Source organism: Canariomyces notabilis (assembly GCF_033297395.1).
Source record: "Canariomyces notabilis strain CBS 508.74 unplaced genomic scaffold N656scaffold_6, whole genome shotgun sequence".
NCBI lineage: Eukaryota > Fungi > Ascomycota > Sordariomycetes > Sordariales > Chaetomiaceae > Canariomyces > Canariomyces notabilis.
Window position 1 is genome coordinate 1188670 of NW_027041828.1, and position 22286 is coordinate 1210955.

General features: G+C 54.5%; 11 protein-coding genes across 11 annotated transcripts; 5 read left to right on the forward strand and 6 right to left on the reverse strand.

Moving 5' to 3' along the window:
- Positions 1–466: 466 nt before the first annotated feature.
- On the forward strand, positions 467–1330 carry N656DRAFT_591011 (uncharacterized protein). The gene is made up of 2 exons (XM_064810208.1): positions 467–797; positions 867–1330. The coding sequence occupies exons 1-2, from the start codon at positions 709–711 to the stop codon at positions 1282–1284; spliced, it is 507 nt and encodes a 168-aa protein (XP_064671985.1). The 5' UTR covers positions 467–708; the 3' UTR covers positions 1285–1330.
- Positions 1262–3081, reverse strand: N656DRAFT_777618 (carbohydrate-binding module family 42 protein). The gene has a single exon (XM_064814857.1). The coding sequence runs from the start codon at positions 2829–2831 to the stop codon at positions 1377–1379; it is 1455 nt and encodes a 484-aa protein (XP_064671986.1). The 5' UTR covers positions 2832–3081; the 3' UTR covers positions 1262–1376.
- A 405-nt stretch (positions 3082–3486) lies between these two features.
- N656DRAFT_788596 (glycoside hydrolase family 62 protein) lies at positions 3487–4548 on the forward strand (the record flags this gene model as incomplete). The annotated part of the gene is made up of 2 exons (XM_064816704.1): positions 3487–3528; positions 3577–4548. The coding sequence occupies 2 exons, from the start codon at positions 3487–3489 to the stop codon at positions 4546–4548; spliced, it is 1014 nt and encodes a 337-aa protein (XP_064671987.1).
- An 81-nt stretch (positions 4549–4629) lies between these two features.
- Positions 4630–8509, reverse strand: N656DRAFT_750525 (calcium-translocating P-type ATPase; the record flags this gene model as incomplete). Its single annotated transcript, XM_064812996.1, has 3 exons — positions 4630–7256; positions 7318–8059; positions 8249–8509. 3 exons carry the CDS (start codon positions 8507–8509, stop codon positions 4630–4632), a joined length of 3630 nt encoding a protein of 1209 aa, XP_064671988.1.
- A 1349-nt stretch (positions 8510–9858) lies between these two features.
- N656DRAFT_705710 (uncharacterized protein) lies at positions 9859–10936 on the reverse strand (the record flags this gene model as incomplete). Its single annotated transcript, XM_064811293.1, has 4 exons — positions 9859–10143; positions 10216–10343; positions 10412–10576; positions 10669–10936. 4 exons carry the CDS (start codon positions 10934–10936, stop codon positions 9859–9861), a joined length of 846 nt encoding a protein of 281 aa, XP_064671989.1.
- A 307-nt stretch (positions 10937–11243) lies between these two features.
- Positions 11244–12212, forward strand: N656DRAFT_836029 (acyl-CoA N-acyltransferase; the record flags this gene model as incomplete). The annotated part of the gene is made up of 2 exons (XM_064818767.1): positions 11244–11882; positions 11940–12212. Exons 1-2 carry the CDS (start codon positions 11625–11627, stop codon positions 12210–12212), a joined length of 531 nt encoding a protein of 176 aa, XP_064671990.1. The 5' UTR covers positions 11244–11624.
- Positions 12213–13571: 1359 nt separating this feature from the next.
- N656DRAFT_591117 (uncharacterized protein) lies at positions 13572–14849 on the forward strand. The gene has a single exon (XM_064810210.1). It carries the CDS (start codon positions 13803–13805, stop codon positions 14565–14567), a length of 765 nt encoding a protein of 254 aa, XP_064671991.1. The 5' UTR covers positions 13572–13802; the 3' UTR covers positions 14568–14849.
- On the reverse strand, positions 14819–16067 carry N656DRAFT_591114 (uncharacterized protein). The gene is made up of 3 exons (XM_064810209.1): positions 15800–16067; positions 14906–15750; positions 14819–14843 (listed from the first exon to the last, which is right to left on the reverse strand). The coding sequence occupies exon 2, from the start codon at positions 15702–15704 to the stop codon at positions 15132–15134; it is 573 nt and encodes a 190-aa protein (XP_064671992.1). The 5' UTR covers positions 15705–15750; positions 15800–16067; the 3' UTR covers positions 14819–14843; positions 14906–15131.
- A 1403-nt stretch (positions 16068–17470) lies between these two features.
- Positions 17471–19010, forward strand: N656DRAFT_777623 (uncharacterized protein). Its single transcript, XM_064814858.1, has one exon. The coding sequence runs from the start codon at positions 17967–17969 to the stop codon at positions 18969–18971; it is 1005 nt and encodes a 334-aa protein (XP_064671993.1). The 5' UTR covers positions 17471–17966; the 3' UTR covers positions 18972–19010.
- Positions 19011–19766: 756 nt separating this feature from the next.
- Positions 19767–21128, reverse strand: N656DRAFT_591177 (uncharacterized protein). Its single transcript, XM_064810211.1, has 3 exons — positions 21024–21128; positions 20412–20949; positions 19767–20334 (listed from the first exon to the last, which is right to left on the reverse strand). The coding sequence occupies exons 2-3, from the start codon at positions 20766–20768 to the stop codon at positions 19942–19944; spliced, it is 750 nt and encodes a 249-aa protein (XP_064671994.1). The 5' UTR covers positions 20769–20949; positions 21024–21128; the 3' UTR covers positions 19767–19941.
- N656DRAFT_591237 (uncharacterized protein) lies at positions 21127–22021 on the reverse strand. The gene has a single exon (XM_064810212.1). The coding sequence runs from the start codon at positions 21946–21948 to the stop codon at positions 21415–21417; it is 534 nt and encodes a 177-aa protein (XP_064671995.1). The 5' UTR covers positions 21949–22021; the 3' UTR covers positions 21127–21414.
- Between the last annotated feature and the right edge of the window lie 265 nt (positions 22022–22286).

Sequence of the window (22286 nt, forward strand, 5' to 3'; positions counted from 1 at the left end):
TCCGGATCCCAATCACGGCTGCAGCTGCGACTGCGGTATGGCGATTGGGGTCGTGGTGGTGGTGCCCCTGGACGAGGCGCGCCCTACATGTAGCCCTGACTGCTGACGGCGGGGTAGTGCGGAGGAAGGGGGGCATTTTACGGCAATTCTCGGTGCGGGGTGTGCTTTGCCGAGGCGAGGAGGGGCGGGGATTCGTTGGCTTGTGTGGATACCCCCGGCGCTGAGCCGGTATAAAGATGTCGTTCGTGCAAAAGGTTGTACCGGCCGACGGGGGTAGTTCGGACGTCCTTTCCCAGGAAGAGGTCTTTTTGAAGATTCGTTCGTTCTTTTAATCCTTTATTTCTCGTCCAGACAATTCTAGATCCGTCCTCCGTACAGCTACTCTTCTTGCTTTGAAGGCGGGCAGGATCGTATTGCGACGGCAGGGTTGATCCCGGACTCGGACCCGATGGAATCGAAGATGCAACTCGGAGCGGATATCTACTGTCATACTTTGCTGCAACAATGGCTTTTGTCTGTTACCCCTTTATCTATTATATATGGGGGCGGTGTATCAAACGGATGCCCCGGTGTCTCTCGGCTTAACGACCCCGGCCCCGGAGCTCCTCATGACGTCCGTGTTGTCAAGTGACCTTAGGCTCGATCAGATTCCGGCGTTACGTCCAGGGCCTTTCTGGCAACCAGTTACATAATTTAGGGCGTACTGTAATGTCGGACGAACCTAGCTTGGACATTCTTCGCAAACAAATGGAAGATGCCATCCCTGCATGTGCACTCGGGCTGATGGAGCCGCTGAGGTGAGCAATTGCGGTGAGGTTCGACTGGTGCATGAGGGCGATGTCTAGGTCTTACTAATGTTTTAGTAGCAGTGAGCTTCGAGGTGAAGTTCAACTGAATGAATTGCTGTTTTCTCGGTTTCTCCATTCTTTGTTTCTGTCCTCATCTGGTTTCTTATCCAAGCAATCTTCTAGCGGGCAAAGCCGATACTGGCGCCTAATGAGCCGAGGATTTCCGCCCCAACTGTGCGGGTGCCGCTCTAAACCGGCCCCGCCATTGGCGTTGGACGAACTGCGGGGTACCCCAGGCTCCACTGCCGCCGGATGTGGGGCATCAGAGCTTTGGAAACAAGTCGCGACAACGCTACAACGCTACGCGTCGACATCTCAATTCTCAAGCTCTAAGCCAGGGACTCACCAAATGCGAGGTATCAATATCAACACTCGCACGCATATTAGTACACCAAGCATGTCGAGTGGTACTCAGTTTTGCACCATTTTTTGTTAACAGGCTAGATACGAAGTGCTCCCTCTTTTCATTCGTCATAATTTATCCGACCATGGTCATTCAACACTCAACAGTACTCCGTAAACTCAAGCTCATTCCAGATAAAATGTTGCCTGCCCCTGTTTCGCGACATCATTGCCAACCGCAGACACCACCAGCCGGCCGTTGCTCTCCAGACCAAGATACTGCCCAGCCGCATCCGACGCCTCCAGCGAGACCGCGTCACCATCCGCCAGTCCCGCACGGCGATTGAAGCTCGCCGCAGCTTTTGCCGCCGCCGAGCTCAGACTGCCGCTTGCATCAAACCGCACCTGTCCCCCGTCCATCCGCCGCACAAACACTCCCGGGTTGCTCGTCGACTCTAGACTAACCGTGCTCCCGCCAGCCAAGCCAGGGCTCACAATCCGGAACTGCGTATCCGCCAGAGCCGCTTCTCCGCTCGGGACGCCAGATGATCCGGCAGCAGAGAACCGTACAAATCTCCCCGCATCAGCATACGACCGCAGCCGAACCGGCGTGGGCCCGTCAGGCACCGGGATCCCGAAATCCGGCGTGCCGTCCGCCTTCCAGTACAGCTTCTGCACCCGTGTCCGCCGGTTCGGGTCGTTGAGCGGGTCCCCCCGGATGTCCCTGTACCCGCGGTCGTGGTAGACCATGATGTCGCTCTGTCCGTCCTCGGACACGGTGAAGGAGTTGTGGCCCGGCCCCCACTGGTTCGTGGCCGGGTTGCTGACAAACACGGGGTTTCGCGACTTGCTCCATGAGGCAGGGTTCATGAGGTTGGCGTCGGCCGACGCTGTCAGCATGCCCATGCAGTAGTTGTGGTCGGTCGCGCTGGCCGAGTACGTCAGGAAGATCTTGCCGTTGCGCTGGATCACGAAGGGCCCTTCGTTGACTTTGTACCCGACCCGCTCCCAGGAGAGTTCCGGCCGCGAGATGGCGACGGCGGTGCCACGGATCGTCCAGGGGTTTTGGAGTGGTGCGATCATGATGCTGGAATTTTCGTCGGACCGGCTTGGCTCTTGCTGCGCCCAGATCAAGTACCGCGTGCCGTTGACCACGAAGGTTGACGCGTCAAGCGAGAAGGTGTCCCAGTTGGTTCTGATGAGGCCTTTCTCTGTCCAGGTGGCCGTCAGGGGGTTGCTGCCCGTTCCCTCAAGCACGAACGGCCGGATGTGCCATTGGTTGGCGACGCCCAGCGCCACGTAGATGTACCACTTGCCGTCGATGAAGTGGATCTCGGGGGCCCAGACCTGCCCGCTACCGACCCCCGACGACTTTCGCCGCCAGATTGTCGTCTCGGCGGCTTGACTCAGCCCCTGGATGGTCTGGGCCCGGCGTAGGATAATCCTGTCGTAGGCTGGAACTGTTGCCGTGAAGTAGTACCATCCGTCGGTGTGCTTCATGATGTGGGGATCGGCGCGCTGCTCAACGAGCGAGTTGTTGTAGCTCACCGCAGGCGAGGCCGTGACGGGAGCCGGGCCGAGTGCCAACCATGCAGTGGCGTACACTGACGCCGCGACGGCGAGTCGGTTGAAGATCTGCATTGCTCTACAGGGCTAAGCGTCTGCTCGTTTGGACTGCAAGGCGCGGTTAGCAGCCCCGATGAGCCCGGCGATGCATGCAACAGCCCCATCTTTAAGCCCGGGGTGGGCTGGTAGCGGACCAGGACTTCCCGCCGGCTATATCTGGGACAATTTTTTGGTTCCGGAACACTGACCGCCGCGTGGTATCCCGTCGCTTCGGTTGAATGCCCCTGGGCTCTGTTCCCGGAAGAGTGATGCGGCTCGCTATGCGCGCCAATGAGGCCGGTCTTGACATGTTCTTCTGGGCTTGTGCCGTCGGCAACTGGGTTACATCATAAACCACGGAGCATTGTCACGAGCACTTCAGCCCCCTATAGGTGGGAATCAACACCAACTAATCCCAGGTCGTCGAAGCGCCCCTACTTCACGGAGATGTCAAGAACCTTTTGTTACTTGGCATGCCTGGGAAGTCTATGCGATGATGCCGGTATGTCCGACTTAGAAGGGAACATCGCTTACTTGCAAGCAACAGCCGGTCAACACATCTACTGAGCAAACGCCCGAAAAGGGTAGTATTAATGCCCTATATATGCTCACGAAAAGCTCTTCAATTCAAGTCCTCTTTCAAGCACCTCGAATTGTACAAGGAAACCAGCGACCACCCATCACCATAACCATGCGTCCATCCATCGGTCTGGTGACAGCGCTCTGTGCTGCGGTAGCTTACGCCCTGCCGTCGCTTGATGTGTCTGACGGCACCTTTAAGACCAGACAAACACCAGCGATCCCCAGTAGCTTCAAATGGACGTCCTCGGGCCCTCTGGTCGGCCCAAAGAATGATGGCCGTGGGGTGGCGGGGATCAAAGATCCGTCCATTGTCGAAATCAACGGCACCTACCATGTGTTCGCCAGCACAGCCCAGTCTTCGGGGTACAACCTGGTGTACTTCCGCTTCACCGACTTTGCAAAAGCCAACGAAGCCACCTTCTACTACCTCGATCAGTCTCCCATCGGCACCGGGTACCGGGCCGCTCCGCAGGTCTTTTACTTCGCACCGCAGAAACTGTGGTACCTCGTCTACCAGAACGGCAATGCCGCCTACTCGACCAACAAGGACATTGCCGACCCGGCTGGATGGAGCGCTCCCAAGAACTTTTACAGCGGCACGCCCGCCATCATCCAGAATAACATTGGCGATGGCTACTGGGTCGACATGTGGGTGATTTGCGACAATGCCAACTGCCACCTGTTCTCGTCCGATGACAACGGCCACTTGTACCGCTCGCAGACGAAACTGGCAAACTTTCCCAACGGCATGAGCGAACCTGTCATTGCGCTGCAGGATGCGAACAAGTATGCTCTGTTCGAGGCGGCGTGCGTGTACCGGATCGGCGAGAGAAAGTATTTGCTGCTGGTCGAGGCCATTGGGAGCGACGGGAACCGGTACTTCCGGTCGTGGACTTCGGACAGAATAGATGGGAAGTGGCAAGGCTTGGCGGATAGTGAGGCGAATCCGTTTGCGAGGTCGAACAATGTTGTGTTTGAGAACGGCGTGGCGGCGTGGACAAAGAGCATTAGCCACGGCGAGGTGATCCGGACACAGACGGACCAGACATTGACCATCAGTCTGTGCAAGCTGCGGTTTTGGTACCAAGGGATGGATCCCCAGGCAGGCGGGGAATATAATGCGCTGCCCTGGCGCCTGGGCCTGATCACGCAGACCAACTCTGCCTGCTGAAAAAGGATCCTACCCTCATACGAGCTAGCGAGCAGTGACTTGCTGTTGAGTAACAGAGATACCGTTGAGCCTTGCGTTGCCTCATTTGTTCTCCTCAACACATGCTACCTGTGGACGCCCATGTTCCGCCTCTCCTTCAAGATGGCTTTCAGGTGAGGGCACTTGTACAACGGGCGACATAGCGCCTATGCTTGCGGCAAGAAGACCCGGCATCCCAACCGCCGACCGTATCGGAGACAAGGAGCATCTGCTCTTCTCGGTCGTCTGCTCGCCAGGACCATGACGAATCGCAATCGCTCCCCCCAACGCCGCTATCCGCCCGCCACGAACCCGCTTGAGGAAGGCAAGGTCATCTCGCACCGAGAACATTGCGCTGCCGAGATCCCGGCCGACAGCAGCATTCTCAATGCTATCGCCAGCGTCTTTCCGTCGTCGCCATCTCGGAAGACCGGGCAGCCGCCGCACTCCGGCCCGAACCCAATCGTCTGGAACCAGCCGGATGAGAATTCCCACGGGGATGGACATGAAGCCGAGCACGACCGAGATGGCCCACTGCACGCCGTTCAGCCGGACGACGACGAAGGCAGCGCCACCGACAAAGATGATCAGCACCTGGCCTGTCACCATGACGGCCATCATGAGCATGAACAGGTGGTTCCGATGCAGGCCCTCAAAGATGTTGAGCTTGTTGTCGATGCGCCGGCTGTTGACGAGCTTGAAGATCTGCATAAACACGAAAGTATTAAACACCAGCGTCCGCCGCTCCGGCTCCGAGTACGACGACAGGAAACTCGGCCCGCCAAAATGCAGCGTCAGACCCACCGCAAGCTGGTAGACCGACTGGCCCAGGATCATCTTCCACATGGTCAGATTAATGAGCGGCGCGGTCCTGGGCTCCGGGGCGCGGTCCAACAGACTGGTATTGGGCGGATCCGTCGCCAGCGCCAGCGCCGCGAACGTGTCCATGATCAGGTTAACCCAAAGTAACTGAATCGCATTCAGCACCGACCGCTCCTCGCCGCTCGCCACGGCCGACACAAAAGTCAGCACCACGGCGGTAATGTTGACCGTGATCTGGAACTGCAGAAACTTCTTGATGGCGTCGTTGATTGCCCGCCCCCAGGCGAGCGCATTAACAATCGACGAGAAATTATCATCCATCAGGATAATATCAGACGCCTCTTTGGCGACTTCAGTCCCCATAATCCCCATCGAAAACCCCACATCCGCCGCCTTCAGCGCGGGTGCATCATTAGTCCCGTCCCCTGTCACGGCTACCACCTCCCCTAGCGCCCGCAGCGTCACGACAAGCACCCGCTTGTCCTCGGGGCTGGACCGCCCTAGGACCCGCAGGTCCCGCACTCTGCTGCGCATTTGCACATCGCTGAGACGTCGGAACTCGGCGCCCGACATCACGAGTTGTCGTCCGCTGTCATGGGAGGACTCGGAGGAGGAGGAGGAGTCGGTCAGAATCCCGCACTCGCGCGCAATGGCCCGCGCCGTCTCGACCTTGTCCCCCGTGACCATCTTGACGGCGACGGAAGCGCGATGGCAGGCACGGACTGCGGCGGGCACGCCAATGCGGACGGGGTCTTGGATTGCGAGGACGCCGAGCCAAGTCAGTGAGTGGAATATGGCGTCGAGTTCGAGTTCGACCTGGCTGTTGCATGTGTCGGGACAGGTACTACTGGTACTGTGCGCGTGCGCGCCCCCTGGAGATGGAGGGTAACTGTCCATGTCCATGTCGCGGTATGCCAAAGCCAGGGTCCGGAGGGATTGGCTTGCGTATGCAGACACGAGGTGCGAGAGGGATTGTTTGTCTGAGTCGGAAAGGGGGGAGGTTGAGAGTGAGAGTGGGCTGGTCGGATCGACCACGGCGGTGGTGCATCTGGCTAAGACAACCTCGGGCGCGCCTTTAGTCAGGAGGCGGTATTTTTTTGTGTTCGGGTTGTTGTTGTTGTTTCCCGGGAGCTCGATGACGGTGACCATGCATTTCCAGCGGGAGTTGAAGGGAAAGAGTTGCACCACGGGGTGGTTGGCGCGCTCGGTGGCCAGGTTTCCGAGGGCGAGGCTCCGTCGGGCCCAGTCGAGGAGTGCGGTTTCGGTTTTGGTGCCGATGAATGCTGTCTGGCCGTTGTCTTCGCTTTCGAATGCGGTTGTGTTGATGGCGATGGACGAGGTTAGGAGCTCGCGGAAGTCCGGGTGGATCGTGGACAGGAGATTGGTTGTGGAGAGATGGTCTGAGGCTTGAGTGAAGGACCCTTGTTCGACCCCTGATTCCTTCATCACGGCCGGATTTCCATGGCCATGATCGGCCGCTTGATCAAGACTTGCGCCCCCAATGGTGACCTTGTTCAGGCCAAGCCTGCCCCCGACAACCGTCATGACATTTTCCGTCAGCGTTCCCGTCTTGTCTGAGCATATAACAGTCGCGTTGCCCATGGTTTCACATGACTGCAGGTGCCGGACGAGGTTGTTCTCTCTGGTCATTCTCTTGGTAGCAAAGGCCAGGGAGAGTGTCACTGCCAGCGGCAGGCCTTCTGGGACCGCGACAACGATGATGGTGATGGAGGTGATGAGGATCCTGAGAAAGTTCTGCCCCTTTTCCTCGGGGCTCGCTTGGTTTCCCGGCAACCGGGCGGCAAACTCGATAAACAGCACCGAGAACAGCAGCAAACCTGCCGCGCTCCCCAGTTTGGCAATGTATCCTGCCGGTCAGATTAGTACTACTGGGCTTCATATGCATGCACGCCAAACGGGACGGCTCACCGGCCAGGACATTGAGCCTCGCCTGCAGCGGCGTCATGCCTGGGTCGTCGCGAAGCGCCATCATAGTCCTCCCATGGCTGGAATGCTGCCCCACCGCCGTGACAAGTAACTTCCCTACACCATCAAGCACCCTTGACCCCGAAAGCAGAAACGGATCCATCTTCGCCACCACCCTCTCATCAGCACCCTGCAGGAACGCCCGTGACACTACCTCAGCCGGCGTCTTCTTGACCACATCCGACTCCCCCGTCGACGACGACTCATCACAACAAACATTATGCCCCTGCACCAACACCCCATCCACAGGAATCACATCCCCCTGCTCCAAAACCACCACATCCCCGACCAACACGTCATACACCGACACCTTGACCATCCTCCCCGACCTGACAACAGTCACGTACCGATCCTCCTTCTTCCGATTCAGCCTCCGAAACTGCCGCTCCTTTTGCCAATCGTTCAGCGCGCCGACGAGCACCACGACAAGGATGGCGACCATGATGGCGACGCCCTCGATCCATTCCACCCTTGCGCCGCCGGATTCCTCACCGGGTGGGTGGTGCCCGTCAAAGGTCTGGTACAGCCCCAGCGCGAGCGAGACGGCTGCGGCGATGCTGAGGAGGATTAGGACGCGGTCCTTGAGTGCGATCCAGGCGAGTTGGAGGAAGGATTTGGAGCGCCGGGAGGGGAGAAGGTTGGAGCCGAAGATGAGGCGTCGGGAGGCGTAGTGGTCGTCGGGTTTCTGCGAGAGGATGGAGAGAGGTAGTTGTTGAAGTTGCGGGGAGGCGGTGGCATGGTGGTGGGCTCGGAAGTGGCTTCGTTTGCGTTTAGCGCGTGGAGCGGGGGTTGTTGCGTTCGATCCAAGGGGGCAGGGGGCATCTTGTTCGAGTTGACGAAGTGCGGCCGGTGAGACCCCAGCGGGCAACGGTACCGTCCCGTGCAGCGTGGTCTCGTCGAGGCTTAGGCCCGCTCGCGTGTCGGTTCTCAACCCCCTTTCCAGCCCCGGCAAGCCGCCCAGTTGCCGCAGGACGGCGACGGATTTGGGCTCTATAAGCTTGGATAGGTGGGCCGGAGAAAAGGCGAATGGGTTGTTCTCTACGATAGAGAGGTGTTCATCCCCTGATGCTGGGCAACAGGTGTCTTGGGATGACGGGCCCGGCCGTGGAGGCTCATGGCGCCTCGGTTGATCCATACCTAGGTATTGAGGATCAATACCTGATATGGAGACGACTAAGCTGACATTCAAATGCGATGAGAATTACATTGTATTAATCAGGACAGCATCGGCACGCCAGGACATGGAATTCGGCTGCTAAGAAGCAACAAAGAAAATGACGTGGGAGATGGTGGGGATGGGTCTGACCGTCCGTCTGACGTTTCTTTGACGGTATGGGATGTCAGATGATGGATGATGGCACGAGCAGACAGCTTGGGTGTTCTGGACTGCGCGTGATGGTGGCGTCTTCGTCTATAGGTATCAACATATCAACTTTGGCTTTGGGAATACTAGTAGTCGCCAAAGATCTCACATCACAAGTCCGAAACGAGTTGCAACCAGCCAACCCGCTCCAATATTCAGAGATAGTGTCTGTCTCAAAGCCTTGCCTACACGCTGCAGGCCGGGTTTGCCTCAAGTCCTGACCGTTATTTACTACTGCAAAAGTACAGTCCCAACTACTAGTCAATTACAAAGGCTTATACATACACCAAGAATGTCCCCTACACCAACCTCCTCATCATCCAACGACACTCCGCCGCCGTCGGTATCGTCACCGCCAGAATGGATTGGGATCACCGTTCTTGCGGGTTTCATAGTTAGCATTCTGATTTCCATGCTATTCTGCATGCTGCTGAGGTAGGTAGAGTTCTGTTTACGTTGTACTGTACATTGCTCACGCTACATCAGCCGATACCTCACAGTCAGGAGAAGGCGGCGTACGACGCACTACTACCGGAATCTCGCCGCCCCAGCAAGAGAAGCTGAGAACAGCGTCCCAACAAGCCACCGCAGACCCAGGATACCAAGTCCGAGGTTCGCCGAGAAGGCCCGGACATACAAGCAGCTGCAGGCCGATGCCAATGCGAATGGGGGTACTAGCAGACGCCTGCCAGATCAATGCGGGTCTTCTGTTGAATGGTATGTTCGCTAACTAACCCCTGATTGATAGTCTTTGTTCCTTCGAGCCCATCAAGCTAACCAGCTGTATAAAACTTACTGCAGCGTCATCTGCTTGGAGAGATTTCAGGACGACAGCTTGGTCCGCATGCTACCATGCTGCCATGTCTTCCATGCCGAGTGCATCGCCGCCTGGTTCCTGAAACACCACGATACCTGTCCCATCTGCAAGGCTCGCTGCACTGTTAGTATCAACGCCGTTTCGAGGGCTGACGATCTGGTTGCGTATCCCCCAAGGGTGGTGCTTCCATTCTCGCCATGAGGCTTACCGCTACGTACATGTAGCTCGGATTTGTATATAGCACCTAAGTTTGAAGTCGTGTGCAATAATGCCCCTAGCCCCTATTTTCGATTTGCCAAGTTACCTAGGTTGTCCGGTTGTACCGTGGCACCGCAGTCGGTCCGTGATAGCGGTCCATCATCCAGGCCTGGAGCTTGTCAAAGTTCCGGCAGACATGGGGCACATCCGAGAGAACGTAGTTGCGGTCCAGGGCCTTGAAGTACTTTGTCGGGATGGGGGTCAGGTCGCCGTGGCACATGACGTACTGCCGGAGCTGCTCGAGGCAGTGGTCGCGGTGCATAAGGGCCTTTTCGGGTGATTTGTATCCTTCCTTGTAGATGTGAGGGTAATACGCCCGACGGAGGTGATTCTGTTTGCGAACTGTCAGTTAAATTATTGCTACTAGTACTAGTAACTGATAGTAGGGTCGATTACAACGCACAATGCAATGGAGCGTGTGAAACATGTCGATGCCCGTCAGATACGCGCCGAACTGGTCGTCCCAGTACTCCCGGTAGTCGTCTCCAAATGCATCGTATGCTTCTTTCTCCGTTATGCGGAAGTATCTCCCTGTACCCCATGTGAGTGGGTTTCTTAAAGTTGGCGGGCAATATCAAGGGAGTAAGGGGAAATCTTACCATAGACCAAGTTCTCCCAGTTCTCGTCTATCTCAGGGAACTCTTTGGGGTCTCCGACATAGCGGACCGGATCCGGATTGGGTATATACATGGTCCCGTCGTCTTTGAACTCTGGGGACCCGTTGAACACAGTTTTGACAATCTCAATGTGCTTACCGGCGTCCGCTTCGTCCCGCCGAAGCCGTTAGCATGCCGTTGATAGCAAATATCTCGCTCTCAGAAATCTGACGTGGGCAGGAAGTAGGTATTGTACACACCAAAGTCCGTCTTGAACCCCGTCTCGAATGTTCCCAAACCATGGTGTCTCGGGCTGTCTTGTCGAGCAATGATGATACCGCCAATAAGAAGTGCGTTGAGAATTGCAGAGCAGATAGCTATAATCCATGGCAACCTGCCGCCACCTTTGCGCTGCCAGCGGCTAGTTGGCTGGATATCCGAGGACAATGACGCTTCATCGCCTTCTGAAAGTCGCGAGTACTCGACTCGAGAATCTTTGTGGGTGAGGGAAGACTTGGTGAAATCCATGTAGTTCATCATGGTGACCCTTATGTTTCTAGGAGCAGTCGGCCACAACGGTGATGGAGCGAGCGAGTGAGATTTTGGAATAAGGGGGTTGTCAGGTATCCGTTTAGAAGAAAGTCGAGTGCCGTGTACCAACATGGACCTTGTAAGCCGGCTAACACTGCAGAGAACTAATTCTAGTCCACATTTCAAGCTATAGGTTCAAGTTGTTGGCGTTGTGCATAGACTAAGTACCAACATATAAGCGGCACAATCCTGCAGTGGCATTGTGTCCCACCCTAATCATGCGCAACCTAGGATTGCCGTGAGACTGGATCCAACTTAGTCAACCAACCGGCCGCTGCGCCCGTTCCTGGACACCGCAGTAGTATATGAATCTACAGATAGGGGAGTCGGCTCTTCATATCCGGGGATGTGTCTCACTCCGGGTGAGGACGCTCTATACTAAGTCACCCCTGTCTTCATGTTCACTTAGGCCGTAGCGTTACGCCTTGTCAGTTATCACTGCTTATCACCACCAGTGTTACAAGTTGCCGTGACCCGACTCCCACCCGACTACTAGTAGTATGTGGTACTAGTACTCCTCCAAGCCTTATGCTACGCGAGGGCTAGAACTCTTCCCACAGTGTCAAGTTTCAAATCGTTCACAGCTACTAGCAAAAGGTCCCTCCCACACCAGAGTCCAGACAACATGCCGTTGGACCGACTCTTCCGCTCAAAGCACCTCCTTTACAAAGCTCTATCCAATACCGCCGAGGAGAAACACTTCCTTCAGGATGTGATGACGCATGACGCGGCAACCTACGCCCAAAGCACCAGTCGGCTCCTAGTCCCTCCCCGCGCCGAGGACATTGACAAAGACATGGCCGGACTTGCCGCCAATGCCCTCCTGTCGGTCATCATATGTCTTCCTCCTAAGCCGGAAGCTGACACGAAGGATCCAAAGCCAGTCGGTTGGCTTACACTAGACTGTCATGCGCAGACCAGACACCATCGGAGCTGTCAGCTGGGGATAATCATTGCGCCCGAGCACCAGGGTAGCGGGTACGGATCTGAAGCGATCCGGTGGTCGCTTGAGTGGGCTTTTGGCATTGCTGGGATGCATGCTGTCCGGCTGACGGCGTTTTCCTTTAATACCAGGGCTGTTAGATTGTACGAGCGCCTTGGCTTTGTGAGAGAGGGGGTACGGAGGGAGTCCATCTACTTTGATCACCAATGGCACGACCACATTATGTTTTCTATGCTGGAACATGAATGGGCTGCTTTGAGAAAAGAGTGAAGCCGACATAAAGTAGCACACATGTTGTATTCAATGGGAGTTGTCGAGTTGCATTGCACAGCGCTTCAGTTTCTGTTTACATTTGTGTATCCCTTTGATCTGCCCCAACAGTCCCACAGCCACCACTTGAGTTCTTTAAGGCTCGCCACAATCGCTACCATATACAGGCCCTCCCGAGCACTTCATCAAGTTCCACTCACACTGTGATACCGCAGTCAGTATCAAATCAGTGTGCCCCTGAATCGGCGAGTACCTATACGTACACTGGATAAGAGCTCACTCAGTTCGAGTGAATGCCCAGAGCATTCATGCTCCGGCGGACCTTGTCCACGGCCCAGTCCATCCAGCAAGCAACATCGTCGGTGCCGGTGGCCGCTGTTGTCTCAGCCGCGTATTCAACCGGCGAGGGTGTCGGAGCCGCGACGGCAATGGCAGCGAAAAGAACAACTGCGAAGCTGGTAGCCTTCATGATGAGATATAGTTGGGGAGATGTTGAGGAAGATACACAACAGTAAGAGACCTTGGTTCTGGTGATGCTACTGGATGGTGATTTGTGAAAGGAGAGAGAATGTGCAGTCAAGTCAAGTCAAGGAGACTTTATATCCGCAGAGATGCCCTGCGTGTTGCTCATCGATCAGTGGAGCATGAATATTCGGGCCATTACCGTGTTACATGGGTACTACTAGCGGTAAGTCCCTAAACTCCTTCACAGATAGCTTCTCGAAGGCGGTTGCATTGCGACAACTGCCGAGTCCCTGTGTCCCAACTACATGTACCCTTGTGGATGATATGGGAATAGACCTTACACGGGGGTCCCTAAACAGTACTTGAAGGGATGTATGTACTACTAGTAGCAACTCAAGGAACATAATAGGTACGATAATAGATAGTACATGTACTACTAGTAGAATCACAGGCTCAGAAGTAAGGTAAGTACCTAGGTATATAAGATGGCATGAAACTAAAGCAGTGAACAAGAATGCCGACTTACACATGTTCGATCGTGGTATAGCTTCGCCAACCCCGCAATCCATCAGGAGCGATATAAGAGACAGGGGCTAACGGGTTGCCTTGTATGGACATATATTACCTGTCAGACTATCATCTACCTCGAACTCTCACTGATAAGCGCTAGCTTGAAACCAACAAGAACACTGCATCGCATGAAGTTCCACAGAACCAATTCCATTGAGCTTTGAGCCACTAATGCTCGGCCGTTTCTCTGATAAGGAGGATCAATGTTGGTCATCCTACCCAGTCAAAGGCAAAGATGCCGGTGAATGTGTGAATTAGTTGTTGGCTGCCGTCTGACGATAGCCATGTGCTCTATAGCAATGTGTGGCCAATGTGCTCTGGCTTCCCAAACAAGAAGGTCTGCTTATTGCCGTGATCGATCTACCTATCTTCAAGTTGCCTGAACGGACTCGTCACACTCAGTTGCTCGTTGCCAGCGCTCCCTGACGGATCTACAATCCAGGACCAGTGATGATATCTTGTACGAATGCGTCTCCCACCAACTGAACTATCTGAGACCCAGAACCGTTGCGTCCCTCGCTTAGTGTTCTCGACCGGACACTCAAGTATACTCCCATGATGACTTCCTTCCTAAACTCACTCAAGTTTCCCAGCAACCAAGGTGCAAACGACACCTTCTGTGAAGAAGAAAAGCTGCTACACGACTCGGACTCAATCTCCCTGCGAATCGCCCAAGATAGAGCCTCTCACCTGGAAATCAACAGCCTCCGGCGCCGTCTCCGTAATCTTTGGCTCTTACTCGGAGGACTCATAACACTTCAAGTCCTTCTCATCTGCACACTCCTGCCCACCGGCATCATCAACCTCAGCCGCTGCAACACGAACCCATCCTGCCAGTGGGCTTCCCGCAACTCCTCTGACCCATCACCAGAAAACTTCCCCAACCGCTGCGGCAACTCTATCGCCGAAGCCAAATCCCTCAACTGCAGCTTCGACATTTTATCCAAAGCCTGGCTTCCCGCAGACTGCAGCCGTTTAGGCTCCGCGGAGTACCTGCGCGACTCGTGGGGCTGGAACCACACCGGCTGGGGCATCTATTCCGACCGCTTTCAGACCCGGGAGCTGACGATGAACGAGCTGATGGGCTATGCCGACACGGGCGAGAAGTGGTACGGCACCGAGCGGGAGCATCTCGTGCACTGTGCTTGGGGGCTGAAGAGGGTGCTGGACGGGTATTACCATGGGAAGAAGATGGACTATATCATCCAGCAGCTCCATCACACCACGCATTGTGTGGATCGGCTTTATATGAGTGCTGTGAAGGCGCCGGATTTGGATGTCGTGTTGGGGAAGGGGAATATTCGGTTTGGGATTTGCTAGGGTTGAAAACTTGAATGTCGAATGGGGTGGATTGCTGAAGTTTGACTGGGTTCGAGCCAACAGCCAAGAACCATTCATGTTCATATCGACTCAACGCCTGGTATCACGGCATGTAAGGTGCTACTGTGTGAAGATAGGATCATGAGTTTAGGTCGAAATCCAGTTTTGAAGTATCTAGCAGTCGCCTCCAGACGATCGAGCCCGACCTCACAGGTCTGAAGAGGGCCGATGCAGACTGCAGAAGTGCTACTTGGACATATGGTAGTGGTCCACTCCCTGTTTTCTCGAGTCTGGTGAGCTCACTTGGTTCCTCCAGCTTTTCGGATCTGAAGACTGACCTCTTGATATCCTCAACTCAGGTCTTTCCCCGTGAATCACATCCGTCAATCCGTCAACTCTAGCTTTCGGTCCTTCGGTGAGGAGAGGTGAGGAGTGGCATATCGTGGTTCCTCAGATCCTCGAATAGAGAATAATTTCCACTGGCACTAAGCCGCCTGCATGTCCTCGGTTCCAATCAGCGCCATATATCTCGAGTTTCTGCTCGCAACCCAGACGCCTCCCTGCTCACGGGTATCTCCAAGTCCCTCGAAACTGCGGATGCCTTGTCTGACGATAGGGGGTATGCCTCGGTGTCGGGGGGAATGCCACGGGCGGCGGCACCGCCGTCCAGGTGCTCGTGCTGGGTGTCGCGGCCGCCGCTCTCGCCCTGTTCCATGCCTGCGTTCTGCGCATGTCCTCCATCTCGGCCATGACCTCGCCCTCACGCATCATGTATTCGTCCTCCTCCAACATGTATTCAACCTCCTGGCTCCTGCGGCGCGCCCAGGACAGGGTGCACCAGATGGTGAGGACGAGGAACAAAACGCCGAGGAGGGTCCCAAGAATGATGCCGACCAGCTGCTGCTGGGTTATGGAGGATGAAGGTGCAGAACCCCCGGAAGCGGGGCCAGGTGGCGCCGTTGGGACTGCCGTTGTTGTTGTGGTCGGCATGCTGGAGCCGGGTGCCGGTGGTGGTGAAGTGGGGCCGTCTCCGAGGGTGACGATGGCGATGAGGGTGGTGAAGGGCCGGGTGATTGTCTGGGTTACGACACGGCCCTGACGGAGCTCCAAAGCCGACGTTGTGTTGAGGATTGCCATGGCATAGTTGATGCGAGACTGTATGTAAAAGAGAAGGCCATGGCGTCTAGGTGAGGATGTAAGTATTCATCCGGCTGTCTTTTGGAACACCATGCCTTTAAGAATTAAAAAGATATTGTCGCGGTTCGCGCCGGCCAAGCGTCATTACACTACATGCCCCTCGGGATCTGACTCCCCAGGTGCAGGCAGCATCGAGCTCTGCAGTCTGCAGCACACCATCTCAGAGAAGACCTATCACGAGACAGATTGTCCATTGGCTAGAAAGCAGTCCCTTATCCATCTCCTTGGCGTCGATCTGCTTAGGGGATAGGTAGGGCAATAAGTGGTCCAAGTCAAAGATTAAATCTTGGAAACGTGTCTGGTGATGCTTCCTGCCTTACATACACCACACTTCCTGCCGCACTTTCCCTTTGGAGACTTGGAGACAGAGGGAAGGAGCCGCGAGCGTTAAGGGGTCGCATAACCCATTAGGGCCATTCTTCCGCACAACTCAATAACAGATAATCTCCGCACGTTACTAGAAAACTAAGACATAGGACATCAAGGAGGGGATGCCTGACGGCAAGACCAATCCCCACACCGCCGCTTCCTAGGCCTTGTGTTATCCTGCAGGGTGTTATCAGCCCGCCGAGGCATAAGGCAGCAAGCCCAATCGACGCTTCCAAGTGCATCACCTGTATGACCCGCATGAGGTGCCAAGCCCGCTCCGCGTTGCCTGACGCTGCAACACGCCAACCACATTCCGGGTCACAGTTCACACCGTTCAGTTCAAGTTCAGTGCCGAACGAGAGCAGATCCCGCCGCTGTACAGGTATGTACACATGTACGCGGGCGAACTACCATCGGTGTTTACCCTTAGAATCCATTGACGGCCTCAGCTGTATCCCCATGCTGGAAATAGAACAAGTAGAGCTATGTCGAAGATGCAGTGGGGTAAGAGATGACCGGGAAGAAGGTCACGTCCGATTCGCAACGGCTGCTCCCGCCCGGAGCTCTTCCGTGCCCTTTGCAGCCCGTCATCGCATCATCTGGTCTCGGCGGCGGACCAACGTCCCAACCAACGGGCGGCCATGTCATCGCGCATCGGCTCAGCCTGCAGCTCAGGGTCGTTGGTGCGTTCAATTTTATTTTTACCATATTATGCCTTCCATTCAAACTGGAACTTGAACGGCAAATGAGTTTGGGAACCTCGACAGCTCAAATGATCAAATCCATGCCCCTCGCTGCCCTGCACAGGCTGCTTTTGTTCCCTGATTGTCTTTAACTCTAGTTCAAGTTGCAGTGGCGAGTGATGGGCGTACTCACGTTCCCGTCTAACGCTGCTTTCGAGTCGACTGCGGGAACAAAAAGTCTAAATACATGCCTGTACGTGACATATTCTGCCGACAAATGCCACCACTATCACAGCACTGTCACTGAACCAGTGTGGAAAGTGGGAAAGTTTCGCGAGAGCAGCGCTACAGCAGTTGTGTGTCTCGACAATCTCAGTTGATGACTCGGAGAAGCTTGGTACAACTGACTGTTGTACAAGGGAAATGCAGTGAAACTCCTTTCTAATTGCCGACTGGTTGTACTCCCAAACTTCAGGTAGCGCATCACTGACGAAGCTGCAGGCAACTCACTCACGGTACTTTGAGAGGTCGTGGGATCTGTTAGTGCAGCCGAAATTTTGTACATGAAAATCATCCTCTCGACTACTCCGTACCCCTCTTAACAATGCCTCGGTCGAGGCTCGTTCCTTTAAGGACTTGTACACAAATACCATACCATGGAGACCGGTACAGCTTCTCCATCATACGCATCTATTAGAACCTTGGTCCTGCGAGATGCCATCGAATAGGGGTCATAGTATCCGAGACGAAGACATGGAATCCACTGTACGGGATGCACTCTCTTTCCCCTTCTCTTCTTTTTTCCGCATTTTGACATGGAGAATGCTTTTCTATAGGGTATTTTTGAGAGTCCCATAAAGTCGATTTAGGATCCCTCAGGATCGAATCCCCTTTCCACTCATGAGCTCAACCGCAAGCCGACTGAGTCAGGCCGGTTTTGGCCCCCAAATCCACAGTCCCCAATCACACATACATGGCAGATACTGCATCTCAAACTCCAAAGCAGTTATGTTTATAAAGCACACAGGAATGTACCAAAATAAAATGCGTAATGATTCCTCCAGTTCATTCTCCGTCAAATTGCTCAGCTCCGCAAATTGTCACACTACAAGTACTGTACAGTACATACAACAAAACAACAAACTCAGACATGGCGAACCCAGGGGAAACCGCAACAACACAAACAAACCCCTTAACCGCACCGCAAAGTCAAATCATGTCAACAAGCACCACCCCAAAGTCAAACCCCCAAGCAGAACTCATCGCATCCCTCACCAACCCCCTAAGGCCCTTCGCAAAGTACAAACTCCGCTCGTACCAAACCGCCCACACAGCGCACCTCCCCCTGCTGCAACACCACCACCAAAACCATTACCAACGCCCAACCGTGGTCCTCCTAGGCGACTCAATGTTTGAGCGCATGACCACAACAGGCGCTTCGCCGAACCTGGTCGCGCCCTGGCCGTCAGCGGCCATGCTTCCCGACGACCAACTCCCCCCGGGCATGGAACGGTTGGAGGGGGTGTTTAATGCTGGCGTGGGAGGGGATAGGATACAGAATGTTGCGTTTCGGCTTGTGGGTCACGGTCACGGTGTTGGCTTGACTCAGAGTTCTGATCCTGAAGCTCGTGCTGGATCGGCTGGGGTTGAGGTGACTGACAATGGAGATGGAGAGGTGGGAGAGGAGAGGGAGGAATTGACTGGGTTGATGCAGGCGTTGGTGGATTGTGGTGCGGCGGTCAAGCTGTGGGTTGTGCAGATGGGCACGAATAATCTGACGGTTAAGAAAGGGTTGGTCGATAAGGATGTGGAGGCGATGAAGGTTTTGCTTAGGGGGTTGTTGGCGTTTCCGCTGACAGGTATGGAAGAGGGGCGTGAATCGATGGTTCTGGTGACGGGGTTGTTTTATCGGAGGGATGTCTCTCGCGCCTTGGTGGATGAGGCAAACAAGAAGTTGGTGGTTATGGTGAAGGAACTGAACGAGGAGGTCCAGCGAGAGGGGGTTGTCTTTCTCCCTGCAACGGAGAAGGTCAAGACGGAGGAGCACCTTGTCGACCATGTGCACCTGAGCCTGGAGGGATATCAGCTCTGGGTCAGGGAGCTATTTCCCGCTGTAGTCAGTTTGTTAGAGAAGGTCGGCGGAGACCCGGCTTGATCTTACATGACCAACGTTCAGCAATTGAATGGACGTTGACTGTAGCTACTGCTGTAAGAGCGTCCGGCGCGTTTGCGTTCATAGGAAATGCTGAAATGCTCCAACGCACGGTGCTCTTGAAAGATGTCCATGATGATCCGTGGAAATGCTAAACACCCCGTGTCCAAGGTAGGTAACGACAATGGTTCGGTCAAGACACGACGGCTGGAGCTCCTTCAAGGTTCAGCAATGCATTTCCCGAAATTACGATGCCGTCGATGCCCAGTTATGCCCATCTGCGTCACCCACGCAGTCTCCGCCCACCTCAGGTATTGCAGAGCCTGGTCACTTATGCTTCCTTTTCCTTGAAAGTTTGGGATCACTTTTCACAGCTTCGGTTGCCTCCCCAGCCCCTCCCACGATCATCTGGCGCAGCTTCATCAGATTGTAGCGAGCCTCCGCTGGTAGGTAAGCCCACTGGTTCGCAACCTGATCAGCATCATAGCGACCGTGACTGATCTGTGAGAGGAAATCGATCTTGTCTTTGCTACGGTGGTATTCGATCCCCCCCAATCTCCAATATTCCCCCCCAGAACGCGCAAACTCCGGAAACCGGATGTTCAAGGACTCAAGCTTTGGCATCCTGAGCAAGGCGCGAGTGAGTCAAAGCTCTAGCTCGTTATACATTTCCGGTCCGGTTGAAGGAAACCGCACAGCCTGATGCCAGTCAACTTCCGTGATCCTGCCAGGAGGGTCCCAATATGCAATTCCTGCTGCAATGCGGTGGGCCTGGCTGTCTCCAACAACGGCCAAGAAGGATCCTGATTCGAGTTGCCGGGGGAATCTGTGTCAGGCCAAAACAAGCTCGGGCTAAGAGAAAAGCTTCCACGCAGGGCGAGTTTTCTCAGCTGTTGAGATAAGGTGCGCAACACAGGGTTGAGACTGTCCGTCGCTGCCTCGTAATGATAGGAATTCTGCCCAACAGGGCGAATCATGAAGTCAAGTTCAAAGATCGTAGGTTTTGTAGGATGGGATTGGAAAGAGCAGAGGCAAGCAACTGTCTTTGGCTGCTCTCTACCGCAGCCGCCTCCGGGATTTTTGGCTCAAATAGTTCCCAGTTGACGGTCGCTACTGAAGGGCACGCTGCGATCAACTTGAAAAGCCATGCAGGATGGAGGTTTCTGGGAGCGTTGTTGTGATGGGTCCTCCACTTGACGGTCAGAGTTGATATTCCTCTGAGTGTCGGAAATGTCAACGAATATGGGATGTCCTTAAAGGCCTGCTGCGGGAAGCAACAACCAAAAGTATCAAAATAATCAAGCGGATCCATTCGGAAATCAAGATGTAAGTTGAAGCCCTCAACATTACTTGGGTTCTCCTGATTCTAGATGCAGTCAGTTAACTGCACTTTGCGTAACTAAACTTTGAAGTATGTATGGATCACATGTCTTCTGGTCTTACCCAATACGCGTTGAGCAGGTTCCAAAGACGCTTTAGCTCCGAGTGCAATTTGAGATTGCACATTTGGTTCCACGGGAAACCGGAAGAAGTCCGTTCAAGTTGTCGCGGCAAGACTGGTCGAAATATCGTGTACTTGATGGACAGGAGGTAGCTCCACCGTCGGACGTCTTGGAAAAGATACTCGAATACCGGAATATCGTCGACACCGATGGAAAGTGACCGAAAAACAAGCCGTTCGACGGCATACTGCCACTGACGTGAGATGTTCGCGTCAGCAGATAGCCGCTCTGTGTGCTGACTGGAAAGCTCTGAGAGATCGAACATCCGATCAAAGACCTCTTGGGGAAGCTTTTCCATATTGACAGGTGGTAGGAGTCGAGTTAATGACTGAAGACCGGGGGTCAACAGATTGAGTTGGGTCAGTAAGAGAGTCGAGGTATCCCTGGTAAAACCTTTCCAGTCGTGCAGAAGACCTGCGGAGAAGGTGACGAGAAGGCGGGAGTTCTTAAGGCTCAACCCAGCGCTCGCCCTAAGAGTACTAAAATTTAGGTAAGTAACTCACCATAAAGACGAGCTTGCCAAAGGGCGCCGGCGGAGGATCGCCATACTTACTACTAGTAGGTTTGGCTAAAGGAATTTCAACTTCCCGTCAACTTGCCATGGCAATGATGGCAGGTGGCGGGTTGTCCCGTAACACTTCACGGCACCCGCCCTCGGCTTCATCTTTGGCATCGTGTATATGACTCAGGTAAGGTAGTTCGGGTTGTCCCAAGGCTTTGTTCGTTGCGGTGATTTCCGTTCAGCACTATATTTGTTCAATGAGCAAACTTGGCCTTGTCAGCCCAACGGTTGAGCAGGCTAGAAACTGCATGTGACAATGTTGACATTTCCATAGCCACGGTGGCTGTTTGGTCAAACTGTGAGCTCGAAACAGCGCGTCGACGGCGAAAGAGTTGCAGCTGGGACCACTAGCACACAATATCACGCAGCACGCCAATCATTATCACAGGAGGTGGGAGCAGTGGGAATACTTAACAACCGGAAGCATGGCTGCGGAGTCCGATGGAACGACGCCTTTAAGCTGCGCCTTGCTGCCACACCTGGAACCAGGGCAATTTGCATGAAGCCATGAACGAACCTCGCTGCCTTCTTTTGACTTCCTGGATGAAGAAAGAACGGAATCCAAATTGTCTTTGTTGCAATGCGACGACAAAAGGGATTCCTTCAATTTCCTTGCCTGCAGACAGTGCAGGCGGGCTAGGGTATGTACACCTAGGCAATGATCGTGACCACACATATTGTGGAGAAACATACAGACTCCGTCGATGAGGTTGCTGGTGTAAATTGCAAGCAAGTGAATATCGCAGCAGCAACATGCTGCCCGAATCATGATAGGATTGAGGTTCAACAAGTTTGTCATGTTTGGGGGCAGCCTGGTGATCGCTTGGAAATGCGAGGTCTGTGGGTTCGTTGCACTGGAGTTGCGCCAAGCCAAGGAAAGAGCTGCCAACCGACCAGCACCTTCCTTGCATGACATCAGGATGCGATGATTTCCGAGTTCGTCACCACTACCGGTATATCTTTTGCAGGCTCGGCAGGGTCGATGGAGGCTGACAACTTCAAGCAGTTTGAAGAGGTCTGATCGCTTGGAGACGTTATGCTATGTGGGCCAGGTAAAATAACTGGGCTTCTGGGATATTTTGACCTGATCCACCGGCTTGATCTGACAGTTGCTGCAGGATTCCAAGCTACAGTGAACCCACATTGTAACGATCTTCCAAACGCTTTTAACTTGCGAAAGTCGTGCGAAGGATAGGTGAATTCCTTTCGTACCATGAGGTAGGTAGTTGAAGTGCTCACTGTTGAGCACCACGG

Coding starts and splice junctions, on each gene's coding strand:
- N656DRAFT_591237 (XM_064810212.1), bottom strand. CDS start 21,948: ATGTCATGCAAGGAAGGTGCTGGTCGGTTGGCAGCTCTTTCCTTGGCT.
- N656DRAFT_777623 (XM_064814858.1), top strand. CDS start 17,967: ATGGCGAACCCAGGGGAAACCGCAACAACACAAACAAACCCCTTAACC.
- N656DRAFT_591114 (XM_064810209.1), bottom strand. CDS start 15,704: ATGGCAATCCTCAACACAACGTCGGCTTTGGAGCTCCGTCAGGGCCGT.
- N656DRAFT_591011 (XM_064810208.1), top strand. CDS start 709: ATGTCGGACGAACCTAGCTTGGACATTCTTCGCAAACAAATGGAAGAT. Junction 798..866: donor GGGCTGATGGAGCCGCTGAG/GTGAGCAATTGC, acceptor ATGTTTTAGTAG/CAGTGAGCTTCGAGGTGAAG.
- N656DRAFT_591177 (XM_064810211.1), bottom strand. CDS start 20,768: ATGGAAAAGCTTCCCCAAGAGGTCTTTGATCGGATGTTCGATCTCTCA. Junction 20,335..20,411: donor ACCTGCTCAACGCGTATTGG/GTAAGACCAGAA, acceptor GACTGCATCTAG/AATCAGGAGAACCCAAGTAA.
- N656DRAFT_777618 (XM_064814857.1), bottom strand. CDS start 2,831: ATGCAGATCTTCAACCGACTCGCCGTCGCGGCGTCAGTGTACGCCACT.
- N656DRAFT_591117 (XM_064810210.1), top strand. CDS start 13,803: ATGATGACTTCCTTCCTAAACTCACTCAAGTTTCCCAGCAACCAAGGT.